Here is a 24,143-nt window from a genome sequence, read left to right as displayed (position 1 = left end):
GTGCTAGGACACCGATGTACGGTGTTCCATCCATGTACGTGTGGATATCGTAGAGACGATGTTGCTATTGCGATGTTAATCTTCTCAGTGTGAAGATCGCAGCACTGTACATGCTTTGTGGTCGATAAGGTGATCGACTACTTCCTCTTCGTGATCAGGGACGTGATCGAGGCCTACCCGTCGTGGTCGCTGCTTCCTCTACGTGGTCGAGGATCACACAGTGACCACTTGGAGCTGGTCGCAAGCTGCTCGGAGTTGGTCGAGGAGCACGACCACCTGCTCGGAGTTGGTCAAGGAGCATGACCACCTGCTCGGAGTTGGTCGAGGAGCATGACTACCTGCGTGGGGCTGGTCGCGGATCTGATCGAGAAGTTGCTCGAGAAGTTTGACTCGCACGGCGTTGGATTGATATACTCCAACTCTTCTTCCACTGCACTGCGCGTCGAGCAGTAACGATCTATGATCTCCTACTAGCATGATTTCCTCGGTGAATACGGTAGAAATTTTTTATTTTAGGCTAGCGTAGCCTGCCCGTTCCCTACAGTGGTATCAGAGTCATCTTGCATAGTTTTTAACCTGGATCAGTCACATAGAAGAGATATGTGGTAGAAATAGATTGGATCTATTATATTTTTGTGATCGGTTCATGTGATGCATCGGTCGATGCACGGTTCGGTGTTAATGGGATCGGATGAGGTGTGAGTTGATGAAATCATATGACCACAAGATTAGCTTGATCTCCCACCTGGCCGCGCGTGCGACTTTCCCCTACCGACTGGAATCACCATTGGGGCTAACAGCGCGCGCAACTTCATGGTTGGAAGAACAACAGATCGAGGTTGTGTGTGTTGTCGTCGTTTCTTGAAAACCTCACGCGATGATCAATGTGATTGATCTAGTGGAAATTGAGGCGTTGTAAATGACCCAGAATCGGCTTGAAATGATCAATCCGATGAGATTTTTATAGCGATTTCATAGATACTATCGCCGTGATTTTCGAGCCTAGGGCTTTTAAGGATAACATGTTCACATTAGAATTCAATTCTACGCTCAACTCATTTTTGCATAGAATATTGTGACTGGTATGGCCTTGTTATGTATGTGATGCATGTGTGTAATTTTCATGGTTTGTATGTCATGGTTAATTGCAGCCCAAGGCTGTCATATTATTGTATAACGGCATGCATGCCGACTTGTGATGCTTCTTTATCGTATGTAATTTGTCTAGTGCTATTAAGTATAGTTGACTAGCACATATTCATGGAGACTCGAAGCATGATGACCCGAAGGACAGGAACCATGGCGATGTAGATCACCATGTGAAGGGGTCATACTATGTCACAGTTAATATGATTGCCTGTGATATTTTTATGTTCCTGTCATACTATTCTTTCATGTTTTATATGCGGTGGATATGATTACCATGATAGAGTAGCTTCCCTCAGAAAAATTAAGAGTAATTGATGCCCTTCCAATAGCTGCACCTACATAGGTTTTGATCATTGTGTGGTAGGTCTGCCAAAGCAGGGTGCCATTATTTATCTTAACCAGTTAGGGTGGATATCGGACATCTACACGGATAGTGTTGGTTTACTTAACAAGCTATCAAAATGGTTTGGGCTTGGGGCATGGTGTTGGGCGCCGGGGTATTCGATGCCACCCAACAAACAAGAGTCATATATGTAAGCAATATGTTGCTTACCTATGTCACCTAGGTTTCTAGCAATGATGCCAAAGCTCACTAGAACTTATTTGAATATGGATCTGGTCCTATTGTATTGCGTTTGAGGGAAACGGTTTCAAAACATACAGTGGGAGTATCTTCTGATAAATTATTTATTGGAGGATACACACAAACATAGTGTTGAAGCGTTGCATATATTTTGTTGTTGATTTTGGAAGTACTTTCCCTTACAATTCCGGATTAAATTATGACGATTGATATGAAATTGAATTGGGGATTGTTCTCACTTAACGATGCAAAGGATGTGTTCTAGAGGTTCTTGTCCTGATGAACTAGCTCAAAGGTGCTATCTTGTAACTCACGGAGTTTGTGAGTAACATTGTGATTGCTCACTTTATGACCACAGTCTCACATTGAATATAACTTCAATATGATTGAAGGGCATATTGCATTGTGGAGAGCTGAGGTTAGCCGAAAGATACTTAATCTTGAAAGCCTCACTTGTTTACAAGTGTAGAAAGTAGAGCATTGGATGCCAAGTATAGCACTAAAAGGGTTGTGAACATGTCATGATAGTTCAAAGGAAAATCGGGAATGCTTGGAAGATCACGAGAAAAGGAAGTGTGACTTCTAGCCCTAGACACCAATGATTTAGACTTGGATCTTGCCATTTTCTCTTATAACTCTTGGGTAGTTGATACTAGAATCAAACTAGAGTTTTTGGCAAGAGGTGAAGTTGATATATGCATCGGCAATATAGCAAATGGTTGTTGTTGGCCGATTGGCATTGTAGCTTCGTTATTATCCTCGGAGTTTTGAATGGAATAATTGTTATTCCGATCTTAACTTGACTATGACCATAAAATCTGCTTTGGAAGTAGAGGATTGTGGACAAATATTGTTTAGCTTTCTAGGAACTTGGTCTAGTCATGATCCATTGGTGAATGTATTTTGAGGATATGTGAGTCTATAACATTGATTGGCCCCATTTTTATTTGGCTAAAAGTGGTTCTCAGTACAAATCTAAGTCTTTCGAAAAGTTCAAGGAGTTTTAGAATGAGATACAAGATCATACGAGCAAGATAGTTACATTCCAGTGATTGGATCGTGGAGTTGAATACTTGAGCCATGATATGATGGTCATCTAAAGCAATGTGGAAGTGTTTCACAGTTGACTCCGTACGACATGCCATGAAATGGGTGTCTAAACGGATGAACCATACTTTGTTGGACATTGTTTCGGTGTGTGATGAGCTAATCTGATCTTCCATTATCTTACTGGGGTACGCTCTAGAAATTGTTGTTTTCACGTTAAAGGATTTCCACCTATGTCTATGGAGGAGACGTCATATGAGATATGGACCGGGAAGTGTCCCATGTTGTCTTTCCTTAAGATCTAGGGTTGTGAGGCCTATGTAAAATGTACGACGTCTAATAAGCTCACTTCAAAAATAGATAAATGCTTCTTGTGGGGTATCCTCGGGAAGAAGGCAAAGTGTTTATCGCCCGAAATAGTGTTCTTCTAGAAAAGAGTTTCTGTTGAAGAAATTTTGTGGGAGCACGATGCAACAGCTCCTATTGAACCTCAACAGGTTTTACAAGATGTTGTAAGAACCCGTTGTTGAGACATTAGCCCATGGTAGTCGTAAAGGGCATGTCACGCACTTGAAAGGTTCATGTGCACCATTGTTGTTGGACAATGATGAGCCTAAGACTAATACAGAAGCAATGGTGTGACCAGACTCTGAGAGATGGCTTGAGATTTGGATTAGAATCCATGCGAGAAAACCATGTTTGGAACTTGGTCGATCCACCCAATGGCGTAAAAACCTATAGAGCGTAAATGGGTTTGAAGAAAAAAAGATAGACGTTGATGGAAATGTTCACATCTATAAGGCACGATTGGTGGCAAAAGGTTTCAGGTAGATTCAAGGTGTTGATTATGATGAAACATTTTCGCCCGTCGCAATGTTAAAGTCTATCCGGATCATCCTAGCAATTGCCGCATATTATGACTATGAGATATGGCAGATGGATATCAAAACGACTTTGCTTAATGGAAACCTAAGTGAGGATATGTACATGACACAGCCTGCAGATTTTGTCGATCCTAAAAAATGCTAGGAAGTTATGTAAGCTTCGATAGTCCATCTGTGGATTGAGGCAAGCATATCAGAGTTGGAATTTTCACTTTGATGAGGTGGTCAAAGGAGTTTGACTCTATCAAGAGTGAGTAAGAACCTTGTGTTTACAACAAAGCTAGTGGGAGCATATTTTTTTATATCATAAATATGTATGACATATTATTGATCGGGAATAACAATCTTATGCATTAAGTTTCTCAAATCTTCATTGAGAAATGGTTTCAAGATTAAATTGGGGGAATAGGGCATAAAGATCTATATTGATAGGTCAAAGGAGGCCTATGTACATATATTGACAAGGTATTGAAAAGGTTCAATATGCATGATTCTAAGAATGGTTTCATGCCAATGTCATATTGTGTTAGCTCTTACGAGACTCAGTGTGTTGTGACACCTGATGAGCATGATGTCCTGAATATGATGCCTGGAGAAAGGCTAATAAGATTAAGCCGAAGAACGCACATTGACAAGGTATTAAAAAGGTTCAATATGCAGGATTCCAAGAAAGGTTTCTTACCAATGCCATATTGCATTGTTGCGAGACTCAGTGTGTGTGGGGAACCGTCCAAACAGTATTCTAATTAATCATCAGGAGGATCATTATTCATAAATACCACCTCAATGATTAACCAGAATACCATCCCGGTAGTCCCGGCACGTGTTTTGTGCCCAAGATCAGAGCACATGCATTTCCAACATGTACATCACAACATAGCTTAAGAAAGAGTAAGTAATTAAAGTTATATTACAAGGTCTTAAGTATGCAACCATTTGCAACAGTTTACACAAAGAGGAACTATGCAATGGAAAAATAAAACCTTAACAACAACAAAAGGAGAGTGGAACCATATTCCCTTAGGTTCCACCCCAAAAGCTACGCCTCACCAGAGTAGGATGCGCTACTCTTGCCCACCACCTGCATCGGCGGGCACGAAGTAGCCAAACACCGTATCACCCTCACCAGCAGAACCTGAAAGCGCAGGCATGAGTACGAAGGTACTCGCAAAACTTAATCCATATAGAGCACATATACGTAGCTCGACTCCAAGAATTATGCATTGAGCTGTTAGCAAGAGTAGACTACAAGGTTAAATAAAACATATGCGGTAAGCAACCTAGACACATATGTGTGAGCATCTATACTTAACTCCAAAAATAACTACCTTTCTACCCTGTAAACCACAACTTGAACATGTATGTATAGTAACCATAGTACCTCATCAATAAACCACCAACCAAAACCATCACACCATAACCTTATCCCACATTCGTAAACTCTACGATCGATACAAATGAAACAATAGCATGCTCATGACCGAGAGCGCGGCAATTCGAATTGTTCTTATACCCTGCGGGGGGTACAACTTTACCCACACGACTCGAGGACCATTCGGCTTGTGCTACTCACGGAAGTACACACAAGGGGGTACTCGAGTCAACCTTTCTCATATCCGAAACCACCTACTTGCAATGCCTCTATGGCACCGGGGTTACCGCGAGCGTGTCCCGGACACCTCCGGCTCCCCGCCACCTTGCTTCTTCTTTTCTTTTTCTCTTACGCATCATAGAGCCGCAAGGCAAGTGTCGGCACGGCATAAGATAATCGGCTTACCTTACCATTAGATCAGCATGTGGTGAGTACGGAAAGTGCTAGAGCCAACTGTACCGACGGATGGCCTTAAATGATACAAGCGGTCTATGGCATCCGGGTTCCTCTCCCGAACTACCCAAAGGACTCCTCCTGGGCAGAAGATACCCCTAACACCGCCCACATCTCGCCTCAATCTCACATCTCAACCATCCATTTCAACCTCATCTTTGTATCTATAAATAGTGATAAAGCCCTAGGCTCGCGAATAACGGCAGCACCGTCGTTCGACTTCTACCGAAGACCTAAGCATTGCTAAGTATTTTGAATAAACCTTGAAGCTAGACGCCAACTATATCATCAAGGCTACAAGGATAAGGATTCATCAATAAGTCAAGGTAGAGATAATGCATCAACATAGGTTCTACCCATATCGGCCCGACACTGGACTCAACACATGCAAACATACATAAAGCATAATTTATCAATTTTAGACTCCATTTAAATTTCAACAAAGGGTGCAGTATGCTTAGATGTTTGCCTTTCTGCTCTGAGGTTTGCCTGATACTTCCCGAACAGAACTCGCAGAAGTGGTGTGCCTCGGTATCACCCTCGATCACACTCACCTCACGCTCCGATTCTTCGTTCACTACTGAAAAACGCATGCAATGATGAGCACGAATGACATGCAATGACGGATGCTCCATAGTGCATGACAAGGTGGAGATGCAATGCATCATGACATGAGTTTTAAAGCCTCAAATTTTTCTTAATTTGGATTAATGTTAAGCATCTACTCATTTTCCTGGATTAATTAAGCTTAACACAAAGCTTAACTCTAAATAGGAATTTAATCATGTCTAACATGAGGGTGATCATTTTTAATGAGCAGGGAATCAATTAATAAGATTTACCAAAATGATTTCATTAATTTTGGAGCTACCAAAAATTAATTATGGATTAATGAAGATCAAACTGTAATTTATTAACCCATGTAATTTAAATACACTTTTTATAGCTCGCAGTATTTTTAACATGTAGATAATGATCATATAAATCTAACAAAATTGGTTTCACAATTTTTGGAGTAATATTTATTTTTCTACACATTAAATAATGTTTCAGCCGATTTATCAACTGAACAACAAATCTATTTCGTGATTTTTTTCAATTAACTGGATTATTAAATGCTCTAAATCCTTTTTGCACCCACGCTGAGCTAGCCACAGCCATGACCGGTGGGGTTGGACTAGTTGACTCAGGTCAACATGACCTTGAGGCCACGGCACATGGTCGGCCGACTCGGCTGTCTTCGCCGGCAGCGGACTCCGGCTAGCCGAGGGTAGCACGAGCTTCAGCGCGCCAAGGGGAACCCGCCGGTGGCACATGTCATCGACGGCGAGGTCCGGTGCGCGATGCTGTTCGGTGAGCCGATGGTGAAACGGCAGTGAAACCCGGATAACCGAGGGCACCAACAGCTTCTACGTATGCTAGCGAACTCAACGGAGCGGCTCTCGGCTGACAAGCCCGGCCGGAACTAGGCCGGCGGCGTGCGGCCAAGGGCGGCGGCAGCTCGATCGCCGTGGAGACACGGGCCGGCGACGTGCCGAAGAAAAACGGATGCATGCTCTAAGATCTACGAGGGAGGGGGAAGCTCACCACAGTGTCGGTTGGGCCGGAGAGGCGGTGGCTCGACGGCTCGACGGTGAGGTGCGGAACTTGGCCGTCAGAGACGAAGAAGAAGGCGCCCGCACGATGGGCCGGCGGTGGATTCGGAGGGGAAACGACAGGGGAGACTTCGGTGAAGCTCCTCCCGAGCTCCTAGGGGCTTGGCCGGGGCGAAGGTGAGCTCGACGGTGCAGATTTTGCCGTCGGCCGACGTGCTGCTCGATTGCGCTCTATGTGCTCTGCTCTTGCGTGCGCACGACAAGTGAGAGAGGGAGGAGAGAGCGAGCAGAGGGCAGGGAGGGGAGGAGATAAGGACCGCGGCCACTCTTCGATGCCGTGCTCCGGCTTTCCAGCGACGTGGCTGGCCACAGAAGTCAATAAAATCGGTGCCGCCCACAAGCAATGCTCGACGAGAGAGAGGAGGTGAGAGGCAAAGAGAGGGATGACAGGTGGGGCCAACGAAAAGTGACCGACTAAGGAAAATATCATCTCCACTTCTTCTATTCAAAAGAATACCTTCCCGTGGTCCAACAATCATGGGACAATTTTTGTATGAAACTACAATTCATGTGCAACCCATTTTAACTAGTTTGACCCATAATTCCTGAGCCAATTTCAAACTAAAATTCTCTAAACATGCAACCTTTTCTAACTTGTGGTAATTTTTATGCCTTCAAAACCATCCCCAAAAATTTGTAAAAATTCATTTATATTCTTCATATTGCATGGACTAATTTCTAAAGTTGTTTTCAATACTATGTTGTATAGCAATATTGTGAGTTGCTTAACAATGCACCAATTAACATTGATTTTCACAATTTATGTTTAATTGAAAATGCATATTCATAATTCACCAAAACAATTAAGCATGATGTCAATGATGTTTATTATGCTTAGCGACATGCTTAAGCCATCTGGGCTGTTACAGTGTGTTGTGACACCTGATGAGCAGAGAAATTTAGATATCAATCACAAGTCCTGTTGATGGTCATCAGGAAAAATCATCCTCTAGTACTAGAGAAGAACGAGGATGCGACCATGGTTTTTAAAGAAAAGAAAAAAAAGGTCATTGTAAATGGTTACATCGATGCTAGATTCCAACAAAGGAACCATAGTGTGAAATCTGGTTATATGTAAATAATGGAACGGTGAGCTAGAAATGTCCTATGCAAGAACCATTGCCTACTCTACAACAATTGCTAAGTACATCACAGCTTTTGAAGTCACATTTGAAATTGTTTGGATCAGAAAATTAGTTTATGAGTTATGTGTGGTTTGTAATGTGTTCAGTCCAATGGATCTCTATTGTCGATAGTAGACCTATTGCTTGAACACTAGGTGCATTGGTACCACCATAATTTCGAGCATATACTTTGGTATGCATACATCATTTTGAATTAAATGAATAAGTGATGTAAATATATGCAATGGGTATTGGATACCTATCGGACTGGATCCGTTAGCTTGTCTTATCTTACAGCCTGAAAGAAGGTGCACTATCGAGCAGTAGGTATTGAACTACCTCTAGTGCAAAAAGGAAAGTTTTGGTGATATGCCAAAAAGGCGATTATGGAGATGACTATATCACTTCTATGTTTGTGTTGTCTTGAGTAATTTGTTACTATATTCCTTGAATGACCATTATAGATATTGATTAGCAAGTGCGTGACTTGCTCATGATACTCATTGTTTGATGTCATTCTAAATGGTCTCTGGTTTCCTATCATCATGAGGAACAATGATGATTCACAAACTAGTACGTGTATTGATTGATGATCATGTTTCATGGATCATAGATATGGGGATATCAAATCAATAATGTGGACACATATTAGCGAATATGGTGTTGGACAGACCCACCTTAAGACACTGCTGGGATAGTTAAGTGAGGTGCCATCAGTTGTAGTCTCGAATGGTGTACCTGTAGAATCCTTAGACCTGAGATTGTCATTGATTCCCAGAATATGTAGTAACACACTTAGGGGCTTTCAAACGCTGCTATGTAACTGGGTAGTTATAAAGGTTGCTTTCGGGTATGTATAAAACATGTCATGGGATGTGAGTGGTTAAAATGGAATCCACCCTCCCGATCTTGAATCCTTGGTTGATGAGAAAGTCACGTAGGCGTTCATACCAAGCTCGTGGGGCTTGCTTGAGTCCATAAAGCGCCTTGACCAACCTATAAACATGATTAAGATATCTAAGATCTTCGAAACCGGGGGGTTGTTCAACATATACGAGTTCATTAATAAGGCCATTTAAGAATGCACTTTTCACATCCATTTGATAAAGTTTTATGTTATGATGTGAAGTAAATGCAAGAAGGATACGGATGGCTTCAAGCCTTGCCACGGGAGCGAATGTTTCGCCAAAATCCAAACCTTTAACTTGTGCAAAACCTTGTGCAACAAGTCTTGCCTTGTTGCGTACCACCACACCGTGTTCATCTTGCTTGTTGCGGAAGACCCATTTGGTTCCAATCACATTCTTGTCTTGAGGCCTCTCTTCAAGTTTCCATACCTCATTGCGGGTGAAGTTGTTAAGTTCTTTTTGCATTGTCAACACCCAATTTGGATCCTTGAGAGCCTCATCTACATGTGTGGGTTCTGAACAAGAGACAAACGAGTAATGTTCACAAAATGAAGCACACTAACGAGAACGAGTTTGTACTCCCCTAGATGGACTCCCAATGATCAAGTTAATCGGGTGATCCTTGGAAATGTGTGTATGCTTCACTTGTGGTTGTTGAGGTGTATTTTGTGGTGGTCCAACATCTTGAGCTTGAGCTTGAGCTTTCTCTTGAGAGATATATACATCATGTGAAGGAAGTGGTTGATCATCCTTGTCTTCATCTTTATCAACTTGGGGTGCCATTGAGGTGTGCGGATTTGAAGTAGAGGGTTCATCTTCATCATCCTCCTTAGGCTTGATATCCCCAATTGCTATATTCTTCATTGCATCTCTCAAGGGTTCATCACCTACATCATCACAAGAAATATCTTCTCCTTGGGAGCCATTAAATTCATCAAACTCCACATCACAAGTTTCTTCAACAAAACCGGTGGCATTGTTGAATACTCGATATGCTTTGGAGTTTGATGCATAGCCAACAAGAAAACTAATATCACAACATTTTTCAAACTTGCCTAGGCGTTCCTTTTTCTTGTAGATGAAGCACTTATACCCGAACACCCAGAAATAGGAGATATTGGGTTTTCTCCCAATGAGAAGCTCGTATGGCATCTTTTTCAATAGTCGGTGGAGGTAGACTCGGTTAGATGCATGACACGCCGTATTGATTGCTTCCTCCCAAAACTTCTCCAGCGTACCATACTCATCCAACATTGCTCTTGCAATCGTGATCAAGGTCTTGTTCTTCCTCTCCACTACGCCATTTTGCTGAGGTGTGTAGGTTGATGAAAACTCATGTTTGATGCCTCTTTCTTCACAAAAATCTTCAATTTGAGTGTTCTTGAACTCCGTCCCATTGTCACTCCGGATCTTTACAAGTGTGGAGTCAAACTCATTTTGAGCCATCTTTGCGAATTTCTTGAAGATTTCAACGGTCTTACCCTTGTCATCTAAAATGAAAGTCCAAGTATATCTTGTATAATCATCAACAATGACAAGACAATATAGATTACCACCAAGACTTTTGTAGGTAGTTGGTCCGAAGAGGTCCATGTATAGAAGTTCCAAGGGTCTTAATGTAGACATCATGGACTTGTATGGATGAGGACTTGCAACTTGTTTTCCAGCTTGGCACGCACTACACAACTTGTCCTTCTCGAAAACCACATCCTTCAAACCAACCACCTTCCCATTCTTGAATACCTTCTTGAGTTGGCTCATCCCAATGTGTGCAAGCCGACGATGCCAAAGCCAACCCATAGATGTCTTGGTGAAGAGGTATGTAGTCAAGCTAGCTTCATTAGAGGAAAAATCCACAAGATAGATATGCCCATATCTGAAACCTTTGAATATTAGGTCATTATGCTTCTTACTAGTTATGACAACATCAACATCACTAAACAAGCATGTGAAACCCAAATCACATAGTTGAGCTACGGAGAGTAGATTGAAGCTAAGTGATTCTACTAAAAGAACATTGGAAATAGAGAGATCTTTTGAGATAGCCACCTTACCCAAACCTACCACATTTGCCTTAGAGTTATCACCAAAAGTAACTTTATCATGATTACCCACTTCATCTTCTAGAGAGGTGAACATCGTTACATTGCCGGTCATATGTTGTGTACATCCGCTATCAAGCACCCAATGTTTTCCACCGGCTTTGTAGTTCACCTACACACATGTGATTAAGCTTTTTTTTAGGTACCTAACCAAGTTTGGTACCTTTCATGTGAGACACAAGAGATTTGGGCACCCAAATTTGCCTAGGAAGTTTGCCCTTAGCTTGAGTTTCAATGAATTTTACCATGATTTTACCGCTCTTAAGCTTATGCAATAGAAAATGATGATCATTAAATGTGAACTTGTATTTAGAAGGCAAAATAGGAAGAGGTTTAGTAGGAATTGGACACTCCCTCGTGTGGTTTTCGGTGACTTGACAATGTTGGCAATATGAACCAACTTCTTTGATGAAACAATTCTTGATTTCTGGTGTCTTTGTGACTCTTTTTACCGGGTTGGGAAAGCATCCAAGTCCTTTCTTGTTGTAGTATAAGGTATTCTTCATAAGGATTTCCTTGTGCTTGTACTCCCCCTTAGTCAACCGGACCACACAAGATTTGAGACTTGCTATCTCACTTTCAAGCTCTTGCTCCCTTGCATGGTTAGTCTTAGAGGATGATGTAACATCACACGGTATATCAAAAAGATCATCACAAGAGATAGATGCATTGACCTTAACTATATCAATATCAACCAATTCATTCAAGCTACGATCAATGGCATCATAGGCATACTCAAGTTCTTGGTGTTTGTACATTAAGCCATCATGCTCCAGTTTTAGATTATAGTTACTGGCTTTGAGAGACTTGTTAGATTCAACTACTTCATCATGTTTTTCAAGCAAATTATTGTATTTAGTGAGCAATTCATCATGACTAGAGCTAAGCATGGAATTAGCATTTTCAAGCGACTTGATTTTAGCCTTTTGCCTTTTGATAATAGTAGCATAGTCATCCATTAGCTTAGATAGATCATTAGGAGAAAGACCATCATCATCACTATCATCTTCCTCATTACTCACCTTGTTGTTACCTTTTGCCATGAGGCACATAGGTGGTGGAGGTAGAGGTGGATCATCATTGACGATTGCGAGACCCGCGAAGTTGTTGTCATCATTATCGCTTGAGTCATCACTTGAGCTCTCACCGGAGACCCATTCACCAACAATGTAGGCCTTACGTCCTCCACCTCTCTTGTTAAAGAGCTTCTTCTTCTTCTTGTCTTGATCCTTCTTCTTGTGCTTATCCTCATCCTCACTTGCATCAAGCTTCTTGGACTTGTTCTTGTTTCTCTTGTTAGGATGAGGGCAATCATATGATATGTGACCAAGATTATCACAATTATAGCACTTCTTCTTGTCTCCACCACCGAACTTGTCAAATTTTTTTGGACGAAATTTGTTCTTTTTGGGATCATAGTTGTAGCCCTTCTTTTGAAACTTAGAGATCATCATTGTGGTTCTTCTCATAAGAAGAGCAAGCTCGGTGTCGGAGTCATCATCATCATCTTCATCATTATCGTCATCTTCATCACTTTCACTTGATGATGATGGAAGCTTGATCTTCTTCTTCTTGTTGTCAACCATCTTTGCTTTGAGAGCAAGGTTTTTCTTGGATGAAGACTCATGATCTCCAAACAAGAACATCTCATGAGCACATATCTTTCCCACGGCATCGGTGATGGTCATGTCATTGATGTCCCTTTCATGAAAAAGAGAGATAACAATATTGTATTGTGGCTTGGGAAGTACCATCAAGATCCTACGAATAATGTCTCCATCGGACAATTGAGTGAGTTCAAGAGAATTGATTTCTTCCACAAGCATGTTCATATGAGAATACATGTCATTGCATAATTCATTTGGAAGCATCTTGAATTGATTTAGAGCATTCATAAGCACATGATATCTTTCTTCACGAATTCTCCTAGATCCCTCATGAATTTCACAAAGAGCGACCCAAATGTCATGAGCGAATTCCTTACTTCTAACTCTAGAGAAAACTTCTTCACTAATTCCCTCAAATATAGCATTCTTAGCCTTAGCATTCCACCTAACTTCTTGTTCGGTAAAAGGTTGATCAAACCCAACAGAGGTTGCTTGCCAACACTCGGGGGAAATAGCCTCAAAATAGCTCACCATGCGAACTTTCCAATAGGCAAAGTTCTTTCCCTCGAACCTTGGCACGCTACTTCCGCTCCCCGGGGCCATTGCTCTAGGATTTTAAGCCTATCAAGAGAACGTGGCTCTGATACCAATTGAAAGGATCGAATAGTCCAAGAGGGGGGTGAATTGGTCTTTAATTAAAACTTCTACCGATTAAGCAAATAAAACTAAAAAGAGGAATTCTACTATGAGATTTAGACTAGGACAAGATAACTAATTAAGCAAAATAACCAAGAGAGAGAATTCTTAAAGAAGAATTTGCAATAGCAACGATGCTCCAAGTAAGATGCGTAAAAGTAAATAGTTGAAGAACAGAACACCGATTTTTTCCCGATGTTTCGAGAAGTTGGCACTTCCCCCTAGTCCTCGTTGGAGCATCCACCAAGGATGTAGCTCCCCCTTGAGTCACCAAGGCTCAAGTGCTTCCTCTTGATTACCCCTTCTCCATTTCCGGATTAGCGGGTATCAAACCAAGTACATCATCTTTTTCCCGGGGCTCCCACAATTCCTCCAAGAGCTCACCGAGAAATCCTCCGATCACCAAGACCGTCTAGGTGTTGCCAACCACCAAGAGTAACAAGCCTCAAGCTTCACTTGACAAAGACCAAGCCTAGACAACAGTTAGATGCACACTTGTTACTCTTCAAGCACTCAAAGAAGTCCTTAATCTTCAACTAAGAACTTAGAATTGACACAAGTGCTCTCTCTCTTGCTTCTAAATGACACACCAAGTGTATGAGCTGCTACAGGGTCGCAAGAGATGCGGAGAGGTCCAAATGGGTGGGTATTTATAGGCTAAGGATCGAAAATTAGCCGTTGCCTAACAACCCAGAACTTTTTCTTAACGCCGGAAGGTTCGGTGTGAATAACATGCTTCACATCGGAATATCCGGTGCTAATACTTCTGACAAAATAGCCGTTAACTGTTTCATTAGCCGTTAAACCTCCGGTGATTAATCCGGTCTTACGGCGGATCATCCTGCGCATTGAAATGGGCCAGATGATAGTTTGCAATATCTCTGTGTAAATTCATCCGGTGATCATGCTTTGCTACGCCGGACCATCCGGTGAGTGGAATTAGTTCTGGACTTCACTGCTTTCTATTTCTCCGGTGTTCTCACCTCTCTAATGCCAGACTATCCGGCGTGGTCTTCAACATTTTTTCAGGTCAGAACTCTTAGGAATTTGCTCCGGTGAACTCACTCTTGATACAGAGGATCATCCGATGTATTGAAGTTTTGCTGAATTTATCTATTTCAAAACCATTTTGAGTTCTACCTTCTAGATTTGGAGCCAAAAGCTTTTTGGGGTTAACCTAGCAATAGAAAGTCACAAGTGTGCATCGACTATGTCTAGACTCACCTAGGTCAAGCTACAACTCTTAACCCCTCTTTATAGTACGGTCAAAAGACTAAATAGAAATGGAACCTATACTACTCTAAGTGCCCTTCATCTCCTTGTGACACTTAGATCTAGAAGATCCTTATCCTTCAAGTTCTGGTCCTTTGATCATCCATATAAGCTTTTTAACGGGCAAGAGTATCAAGGCATCATTGTCAAATAAGTTTTTCTTTATCCTTTACACTGGTCAAAAGCTCAAACGTTAGTCACAATGATATGGTTGTCATTAATCACCGAAACTCTTACCTCTTTCTTAGGGGCCTAGATGCTACACCATGCCAATATGATTAAAGAGTTAATCATGATGAATCCACTACTTGATCGAGTGAATGGCCGAGTTGTCACAAGGGTGGCATGAATCTCGCCTTGAGCTTGACTGGTATCATGTGGTAAAGAGATTAGTGCATGAGTATATCAAGGTTCAGCCGATATGATCTTTATGTGTGCTTATGAGTCAATATGTGCTGCTAGGTACCGCTATTGACTTGCAATTCAGAAAGAGTTTTCGGGTAGTTGCTGTTTACACATGGACCTAACGGGTAACACACTTAAGGGGATGGAATTTAAAACTTGCATGAATCGACTCTAGTAACTTAAGGGGATGGAATTTAAAACTTGCATGAATCGACTCTAGTGCAAGTGGGAGATTGTAGGTGATATGCCCTAGAGGAGATCATATATGTGGATTGGATCTGCGAGTGGGATTTAATATGATTAAATGTTCATTAGGGTTTAGAGTCATAATGGGCTTTAATGTGATTAAAGGTCCACTAGCATACTCTATATAAGAGGAGGAGGAGTCGTGGGCGAAAAGGCCAAATCCCGACAAAACTCTAGCCACAACCCCGAACTCCCTACGAATCCCTAGCCGGGCGCGCGGTGCTAGCACACCGGTGTACGGCATTCCATCCCTGTACGTGTGGACACCGTAGAGACGCTGCTGCTATTGCGGCGTTAATCTTCTCGTCGTGAAGATCACAGCGTTGTACATGCTTTGTGGTTGATAAGGTGATCGACTACTTCCTCTTCATGATCGGGGACGTGATCGAGGCCTCCCCGTCATGGTCACTGCTTCCTTTACGTGGTCAAGGATCACACAACAACCACTCGGAGCTGGTCGCAGGCTGCTCGGAGTTGGTCGAGGAGCATGACCACGTGCTCGAAGTTGGTCGAGGAGCATGACCACCTGCGCGGGGCTGGTCACTGATCTGATCGAGAAGCTGCTCGAGACGCGCACGACGTTGGATCGATCTACTCCAACCCTTCTTCCGCTGCACTGTGCATCAAGCTATAACGATCTATGATCTCCTACTAGCATGATTTCCTCGGTGAATGCGGTAGAAAATTTTTGTTTTAGGCTAGCGTAGCCTGCCTATTCCCTACACATAATCCTCCATAGATAGCTCACTTCATTCTAGAACTCTTCCATAGCCAACACCATCCAACCAATGCATCCTACTCAATCCATGTCACCCTCCCCCTGGTTCATCCATGGTTTTCTCTAGCTTGAACAACATATCATGAATAGATTCATCATCCACATATGTCTTTATCCAAGCCATCATATTATTTGTTACCTTCCTTACCAATTCGTACTCCACTGTAATCACATGAAGATGTAAAATCTGATGCAAATTTGGTTCACTTGCAGCATATACTAGCAGCATGATCAGGCTTAAGGCCAATACATGTTCACCAGTATCTCCCTCTTCACTGCCATTAGTTGTCATTATCTTCATCTGATAGTATAACCAAAACCCATCTTCATGTGACTGGACCTCATACTCAAATTCATAGTTGGGTTCATCATCTATAGATTCTTCCTTCTCACACAAGGATAGAACATTTACTCTGTTTCCACTTTTCAAAATCATCCAGGCCACATGTGTGCATATAGAGCTCCAACAAAGCTCTCTAAACTTTGGCACCACTACGCTTGATCTTTGTGTAAGTTGCACATATTCCTTCCTCGATCACCAGCAACCTCTTGATCTACTTGCAAACACCAGACTAGTCATTATTCTACATATTGATTTCTTTCCACAATACAACCACCCATGCCACAAGGCTTCTGATAACCAGTAAGCGAATGAAGCAGCCCCATTGTGCATTCATTAGCCTTGTGGATTTCAACTTGCAAAGGCTCCTCATAGATCAGCATACCAATTGGGCCTCGGATCATACCAGCATGCAAGATTTCTTGCTTAAATGCATTCCTCTTCCTTGTCCAATGGCTTGATAGGTAGCCATCTCCCCTAACATTAGGAGCATTCATAAGAGCCATGTATGCATCGTGGATGAAAATAGCAGGCTACACTAACCAGTCAGGGTTTGACGAAGCAAAGCTGGAGCTGGTGAAGCCGAGCACGAAGGTGGCTATGGATGACATTGGCTTCTCTTTCTCATAGCTGCTCCCAATGTTCGGCAGTGGCCAAGACAATAACGGTAGCTCTCGCATAGATGAGGCCTTCCATCGAACAATTAGCTTGCCTCGTCAGGTCGTGCTTGACGTGGCAGCCGAAGTGGTCGCAATTGCCACACACGTCATAGAGGAAGTAGGAATGATGGAAGTCACTCTGCTTGGAGATGTAGAGGTCAGGGCGGTTGGTGATGGCGTGCTTGTTCTGAGCGAGCTCGTCAAAGTTAGTGCACTTGCGGAGCACGTCGATGACCTCGACCTTGGAGTGGGATGCGAGGAACTGGGAGCTCGATGGCGGTGTCCTAGTCGACGGCCATAAGTGGGCGGAAGTTGGTGACCGCATCGCACTTGCAGAATTGCTACATGACCACATCGTAGGTGCGCGCGGCATTGGCCTCCCCGACAAACATGCTGAGCCACATGCGCTGGTGCCGCTCGTAGATTTGCGTGCCCCGCCACATGTTGGGTTGTGGCTCCATGCCCTTGTACCTGGATAACGGTAGCTTCCTGCCCACGCCCACCATGACTGCGGCGCCGTCGAAACACGAGTCGACCTCGGCGCCCGGCTTGGCCGCATCCACGCGCTAGCGACACTACCCATGCACTCCAGCGGTCGTCCCACGATGGCGGCAACGAGGGGGCCCTCTGCGCAGTCCTAGCTAGCTAAGAGGAGGAAGGCGCCGGAGGAATCGAATGCGATGACACAGGGGTAGTTGTCGACGATGGCATCGTCATGGCAGACCCAACGCGACATGGTGATGTAGAAGATGGACGCATGTGCGATGAAGGAGGCGGGGCCTGAGACATGCTCGCCCGAAGGGAAGTCCTCGGTGGGGGCCACACGTGGGATGGCGGCCAAGATGACCCATTGCGGAGGCGACACGTCAGGCATGGTTGAATTCCCTTTTCAGAGTGGAAGCAGAGGCAAGGGTGTGGCAGTAGGGATGGTCACAGACTTGTTGCAGTGCGCGATGGTGGAATTGATGATGCAGGCAACGACACCGGTGTTGATGGCGATGGCGCCAAGGGTAGAGACGGGGACGGTGCCAATGGCGTCCCTGGTGGCCGCGTCATGCTTGATCGCATCGTCCTCCGCGTCGAACTGTGACTCAGGCTCCTTCTTCTCCACCTCTGGCTTCACGAATTCGCCAGCCCCCAGCGCTGTCACTAGTCTGGCCATGACCGCACTGAACCGGTCCAGAATCCGCTCCAACAATGCAGTACACGGATCTTTAAGCACCTTCTCCATAAGGTCGATTCCACGAATCGAATGAATCTGATACCAATTGTCATGTTCCCCTCTTGATCAGCAACCAAATCCGAATACACAATAGGGATACAAATTTGGGGAGAATGAGAGCACGTAAGGGAAGTAGCAATTTAGAGAGGGTAAGAAGATGGAGACTGGGAGTGCAAAAGGAGAGCAGCAACAGGGGGGAGAGTTGTAGCCCCGGGAGGAAGAAGGATGCTATATAATTTATATTCTTCGTTGTCTTCTGGTTTTGCTCGAGGAAGCCTCTTATGCACTCACACCTCCTAGCCGAGTGGGCCTCTGCAGTCTAGCCCATAGCTAGGCCCATGGCCTATGTCCATGACAATTGAATCTAAACTATGTTGGTTGACAACTGTCTGATCCCGTTGTCAGCACTCTGCTCCTCCCAAAGCTCAGGCTATTCTAGAGAAGTGTCGACATGGCTCTGCTTGCCCCATCTCTTCCCTTCCCATCCCCTCCCCTCCCCTTCCTCTTATCCTCGTCCACCTGCACCGTCCCTTCCCTTCCCATCCCCTCACATCCCTCTTATACATGTCAACGTCTCGTATCTATATGCACTTTATTGGTAGATGTGTTAGGCTTGATTGTGTGATAGTTGTGATATCCTCCATGTCATATGTTTAGTTGTTTGGTTACATATGAAGTGTGGGCTAAAGGTAAAAAGCTATCTCATTCTAGCTTTAGAGATGTGCAAATTTTGATCGTATGTCATATGCAAAATAGACATTTCGTTTAACTCTTGAGCACTCTACAAAGGCACTCTCAATGGACAGAAAATCCACATAACATCTATGCATGCAATTAAAAGGCATAAAACACCTGGTTGTAACATAATCGTACAAATGGATTTCATGTAAAGTATTTCCCCGTGTTTTCGATGCAACTTTTTCTACAAATTTTAACCATACTCAGCGCACAGAATTAATCAAGTCATCTCTTATAGTTTCCAGTACAATAGCATTCTCAATGTGTAGAAATTCCGTATTGCATCTTTAATTGAAAAATGGTACTAGTATGCATCTATCAATCATGGTTTGACAGGACAGAATGGGCAAGCTTGCGAAATCCTTCTGCATTTTTTGTTCTTCTCGCCCTTCGGCCCTGCCTTCTCAAGTTCTCATCCCAAATTCACCTCCCCGGCAACCTGGCCCTAACAATTAACAACCTCCTCCCCGCTCCCGCCATCGTCAAACAACCCCCCGTAGATCCATCCGGACCTGGGACTGATTTCTTCTTTCGTCGGTAAGGGAGCCCTAGCTTGCTTGGATGGATTGTTTTATTCTGTCCTTCCCTTTGTTTGATGCGGGCAATGAAATCAAAATCTTTGTTTATGGATGGAGACACAAAACACCGCCTGGTTCATTGATTTGTTTGCTGCGTTGTGGAGTATTATTATCTGTTTTTCCCCCAAAAATTTTTGGGGTTGAACTGAACCCACATGCCTCGTTAAGCCCGCCCCGCTAAACCTTTGGCTTTCCATTACCCTCTGCCCTGACTTGCAACGGCAAGAAGTTGCTCAAGTTCGTCAGGATTGTTTAGGTATATGTTCCAGACACAGTCTGTATATATGCACTAGTAAGAATATCTTTTGCCAGATCTTTTCAGTTGAACGGACGCTACGGTAGCTGTAATTTTGTTGGACATTTGATCGGCTGTTTCTTGAACCAAGAAAAAAAAACATGTTCGTTTGTCTAGGCATGTTTGCTCTCGAATTCCATCTGAGCTATGGAAACTTGGTTGAGTCTGTTATTTAGCTATAGTATTGTACTGAAAATTCTGAACCTTTGTGCAAACACAAACTTGAGTAATGGGGGAAATTGCACACGGTGACACTTTGAACTGGTAGTATCGTTGCAAGGCCTTCTTCAGATAACAAAAACTTATGTTAGCATTCATTTGTAGACTTGATTATAATAAATACAATGGACAATCTGCTAGCTTGACTCAGTGTGAATTTTGTTAGATAGCGCAGAGACTGTGTTCAATGGTGTTTGTGTACTTGATGATCCTACATATGATGTAGTACAATCTTCTAGCTTGATTTGAAATGATAAACTGATATGCAAAGTAATTTGCAGGAATCAGTATCAAGCTGTTTGGTGATAATGGAACCAAAACATTCGGCTGAAATGTCCAGGTACAATCCTTCACTACCCTTTTGCGTAAATGGATTGTAACTTTACCTCATTCTATAACAACAAAGGGACCTGCAGGCTTCTGGAGAAGCAAAATCAAGCCCTAATAGGAACATACCGAGCAATGTCCCATGAGTTGCATAAACTTCAGGTGGGCCCCCAGATAGTATGAACTTTTACGTCGAGATTGTTGTCTGGAAGATGATATGTGTAGATAGTAATTTGTACAGGTTGAAGAAGAAACAATCATGCGCAAGCTATATGAGCTTATGTCTGCAGAAGGCCTTCTTCCAAAGGTACATCCTTTTTTAGAATTCATAAAATTCGCCATATGTGCAGTTTTTGCCATTGTGCAAATGATTAATGATGCAGAAGGCTGCACCAATGCTATCGTCAGGTGAACTGTTGAAATTTCACTCTGTACTGAAAGATATCACGCAGAAGATAGAAGAGAAAATAAGGAACAGAAAGATAAGAGGAAATCAATATGTCATACTGCTAATAAGCCTGTAATTTCCTCTGTTTATGGCCAAATGGAAGTCCGCAGTCCTTACCGAATACCATTTTGCTTAGTTCAGTCCTACTTCAGGTTGAGCTACCAAATGGCATAAAAAAGGAGCTGCTGACATCTTTTCTCGATTGCATCTCTGGATTGAGCTAAAGTAGACCTATATGCGCATATGTCTATTGACACTTATTTCATAGAACAAAACCTACTCCTGCTTGTATTGACTCCATTACACGCTTCTTTGTCAATTAAATTGCTTCTTATGTGGTGCATTAACCGTGATTTCTTTTTTTTTTCCGAACAAGAACTGTGATTTCTGGCCTTCTGTGCATGTCACTTATATACCCCAATTTCCTATGTTACTTATTTATAATTTTTAATGATCACATACCTTCATTTCAATGCTTATTTAGAATTTTTAATGATCGTATACCTTCATTTCAATGCTGCTCGGCCTCATTTAACCAGCTTCCTATTAATTATTGCAGCACAAGAAAGAAAGGCATCATGAGGGAGATGTCGCAGAATCAACTCCGGAAGGAACACAAAGGACGGGACCATAGCAAGATAACTTCAAATTTGCAGTATGATCTGAATTTGATAGTAGTTCAACTGAAGAAACAAATGGTTGCTATCTTCTCCATTACAGTACTCTGCCACCTCAACTCAAGTTTCCACGAAGACTGATTAGCAGTAGAGAAATTCGGTGTCAACTCGAGATATTGACATGATTAGTATTTTCCGAAGTACACAATGGAATCTTGAATTTGACTAATTGTTTTTTCTATTAGCTTTTGTAATAATTTTTTTAGCTTCTCAGCACACTAAAAATCAGAAAAATTCATTTTAATTAGCTTATTAGTTTTTAGTTCATTTTTTTATTTAAAAAATAAGCTTTTCAGTTGTTTAAAATCGGCTTATAGCTGAGTTGTTTGATTGTTTTCTGGCTTCTGAGAAACAGAAAAAATTGAACCAAACAGACCCATAGTCAGCCCACTCATCGTGATGCCCGTAGTCAACGATGATGATAGTTAGTATGAACGGGGAAAGGTAACAATAAGTTAGTCCACTCATCGGGATGCAGGAATGAATCTCAGTTGCAAATCCTAGAAATTCCAAAAGGTGCATGATTTAGAATAGCAAATTGCCGGTTTCTTTTCCGAATCTAAAAAGTTATAAATCTGCCGCTTATGGTGCATGGTTTAGGCAGCTGCTCTTCTACGAGCCTTGTAATTTGTGGTTCCTCCTGCGTGAGGGTATCTATTTTCTAACTGTGTGGTTCTAGTCTGCTCTATCGTGTAAGTGTAAGTTGTGTTTGGTGGCTCGAATTTGCTTTAACTGATTTAGTATATGTATAATCTCAAGAAGAAACGTATTTAGTTATTTGTATATACTATTTCAATCTGATTCGATAAATATAAATATACGTTTTTAATCTGATCCAAGAGATTTGAGCTTTACTCTGTAGTCTAGCTTAGACGGATGTAGGAGAGCTAAGTTTCACTTATACATGTAGGCATATTTGTTAGAGTTATAAAATTATTTTTATACAAGTAATTAATTACAATTTCAACTCTTATATTCACTCATCCAATCTTAAATTCGAAGAAACAAATAAAAACTTAGTTTAATCTATCTAAATAAATACAACCAATCGAATATTTTTTTTAATAAATATGACTTTATTGTCAATCTGCATATACGGTCGTATGTGTAAAATAACCAAACACACACCAGTATCTAGCTGTCGTTGTCTGTTATGTAAACCCAGACCTTCATTTCTCGCCACTTCAGTAATAATAAAAAGGTCACCTTTTTCCAAAAAAATCGCAATGAATGAGCTGAAAAGAGATGAACCTTGAACACGGGGAGTGGCGAAACAAATTCCAAAAGAACCTCCTAACCCAAAATTGTTGGACGGAAGAGACACGTGACAAACCACGCTACGCAAGATGCACCGAAACCCTCGCGCCGTCCTCCGCGCCGCCGCCGCAGCCTCCTCCCTCCTCCACCCGGCCGCCGCCACCGGCCCCGCCGCGGCGGTCCGCCAAACCCTACCCAACGCGACGCCCGCGCCCGCGCTTGCGGCGCGGCGACCCCACCCTGCGGCGTTCTCGTGCAGCCGCCGCGCCTTCTCCTCGGCGCCGGACTACGGCAAGGAGGTGGACGAGGTGAACCGCAAGTTCGCGGAGGCGCGGGAGGAGATCGAGGCGGCCATGGACAGCAAGGAGACAGTCTACTTCGACGAGGAGGCCTCCGTCGCGCGCGACGCCGCCAACGAGGCCCTCGCCTCCTTCGACGCGCTCCTCGCGCGCCTCCCGCCCGCCGACGCCGACGCGCTCCGCCGCTCCATGGGGCTCAAGATGGAGCAGCTCAAGGCTGAGCTCAAGCAGCTCGAGGATTAGGCTGCCGAAAGGTTTGATTTTTCGGAGGGAATTTGAACGAAGCTAGATATACATGTTCTTTTGACATTGAAGTTCCTAGGTGCTTTGATTGGTGAATAAATGTAGCCAACTATCTGTTGCAATGCCAATATGTTCTTCTTGATTGAAGATCCGGAGCTAATTTGTCATTTGTTCTTGGTTTACCATCTGCCCGAATTGGCCATTTTTAGTCCTTTTATTGTTACAAATTAGAGAAGCTAAACTGGCACTGTGTTTTTGTGTCAGCATGGAGCTGTATTTGCATGTGTACTTGCTTAATGCCTTGTGATCCATGGATGTTTCAAGCTTACTATATCTGCTGTGCATCATACTGGCAAAATTTTGAGCTAGGAGGTTTCTTGTTGATGAATAAATGAATCAGTGCAAAACTGCTGATAAGCTCAAGATGGAGCAGCTCAAGGCTGAGCTCTAGCAGCTCGAGCAGTAGGCTGCCGAAAGGTTTGATTTTGGGAGGAAATTTGAGCAAAGTTAGCAGTACATATTCTTTTGAGATTGGAATTCCTAGGTGTTTTGATTGGTGA

The 24,143-nt window shown here is 43.0% G+C and overlaps 1 protein-coding gene and 1 long non-coding RNA gene across 3 annotated transcripts; both read left to right on the top strand.

Annotated features, from left to right (window-relative positions):
- Positions 1–19,549: 19,549 nt before the first annotated feature.
- Positions 19,550–21,953, top strand: LOC133884776 (uncharacterized). Of its 2 annotated transcripts, XR_009903166.1 has the most exons (5): positions 19,552–19,777; positions 20,614–20,672; positions 20,749–20,821; positions 20,901–20,966; positions 21,667–21,953. It is a non-coding gene; the product is annotated as an uncharacterized LOC133884776 (long non-coding RNA). The 2 variants fall into 2 exon arrangements; XR_009903165.1 differs by having other exon boundaries at positions 19,550–19,777; positions 20,749–20,966.
- A 1,087-nt stretch (positions 21,954–23,040) lies between these two features.
- On the top strand, positions 23,041–23,892 carry LOC133884775 (embryogenesis-like protein). Its single transcript, XM_062324325.1, has one exon. It carries the CDS (start codon positions 23,131–23,133, stop codon positions 23,581–23,583), a length of 453 nt encoding a protein of 150 aa, XP_062180309.1. The 5' UTR covers positions 23,041–23,130; the 3' UTR covers positions 23,584–23,892.
- Positions 23,893–24,143: the final 251 nt, after the last annotated feature.

Source organism: Phragmites australis, chromosome 11 (assembly GCF_958298935.1).
Source record: "Phragmites australis chromosome 11, lpPhrAust1.1, whole genome shotgun sequence".
Classification (NCBI taxonomy): domain Eukaryota; kingdom Viridiplantae; phylum Streptophyta; class Magnoliopsida; order Poales; family Poaceae; genus Phragmites; species Phragmites australis.
The sequence above is the reverse complement of the archived record's forward strand: the minus strand, read 5'-3'. Positions and strand labels throughout refer to the sequence as shown.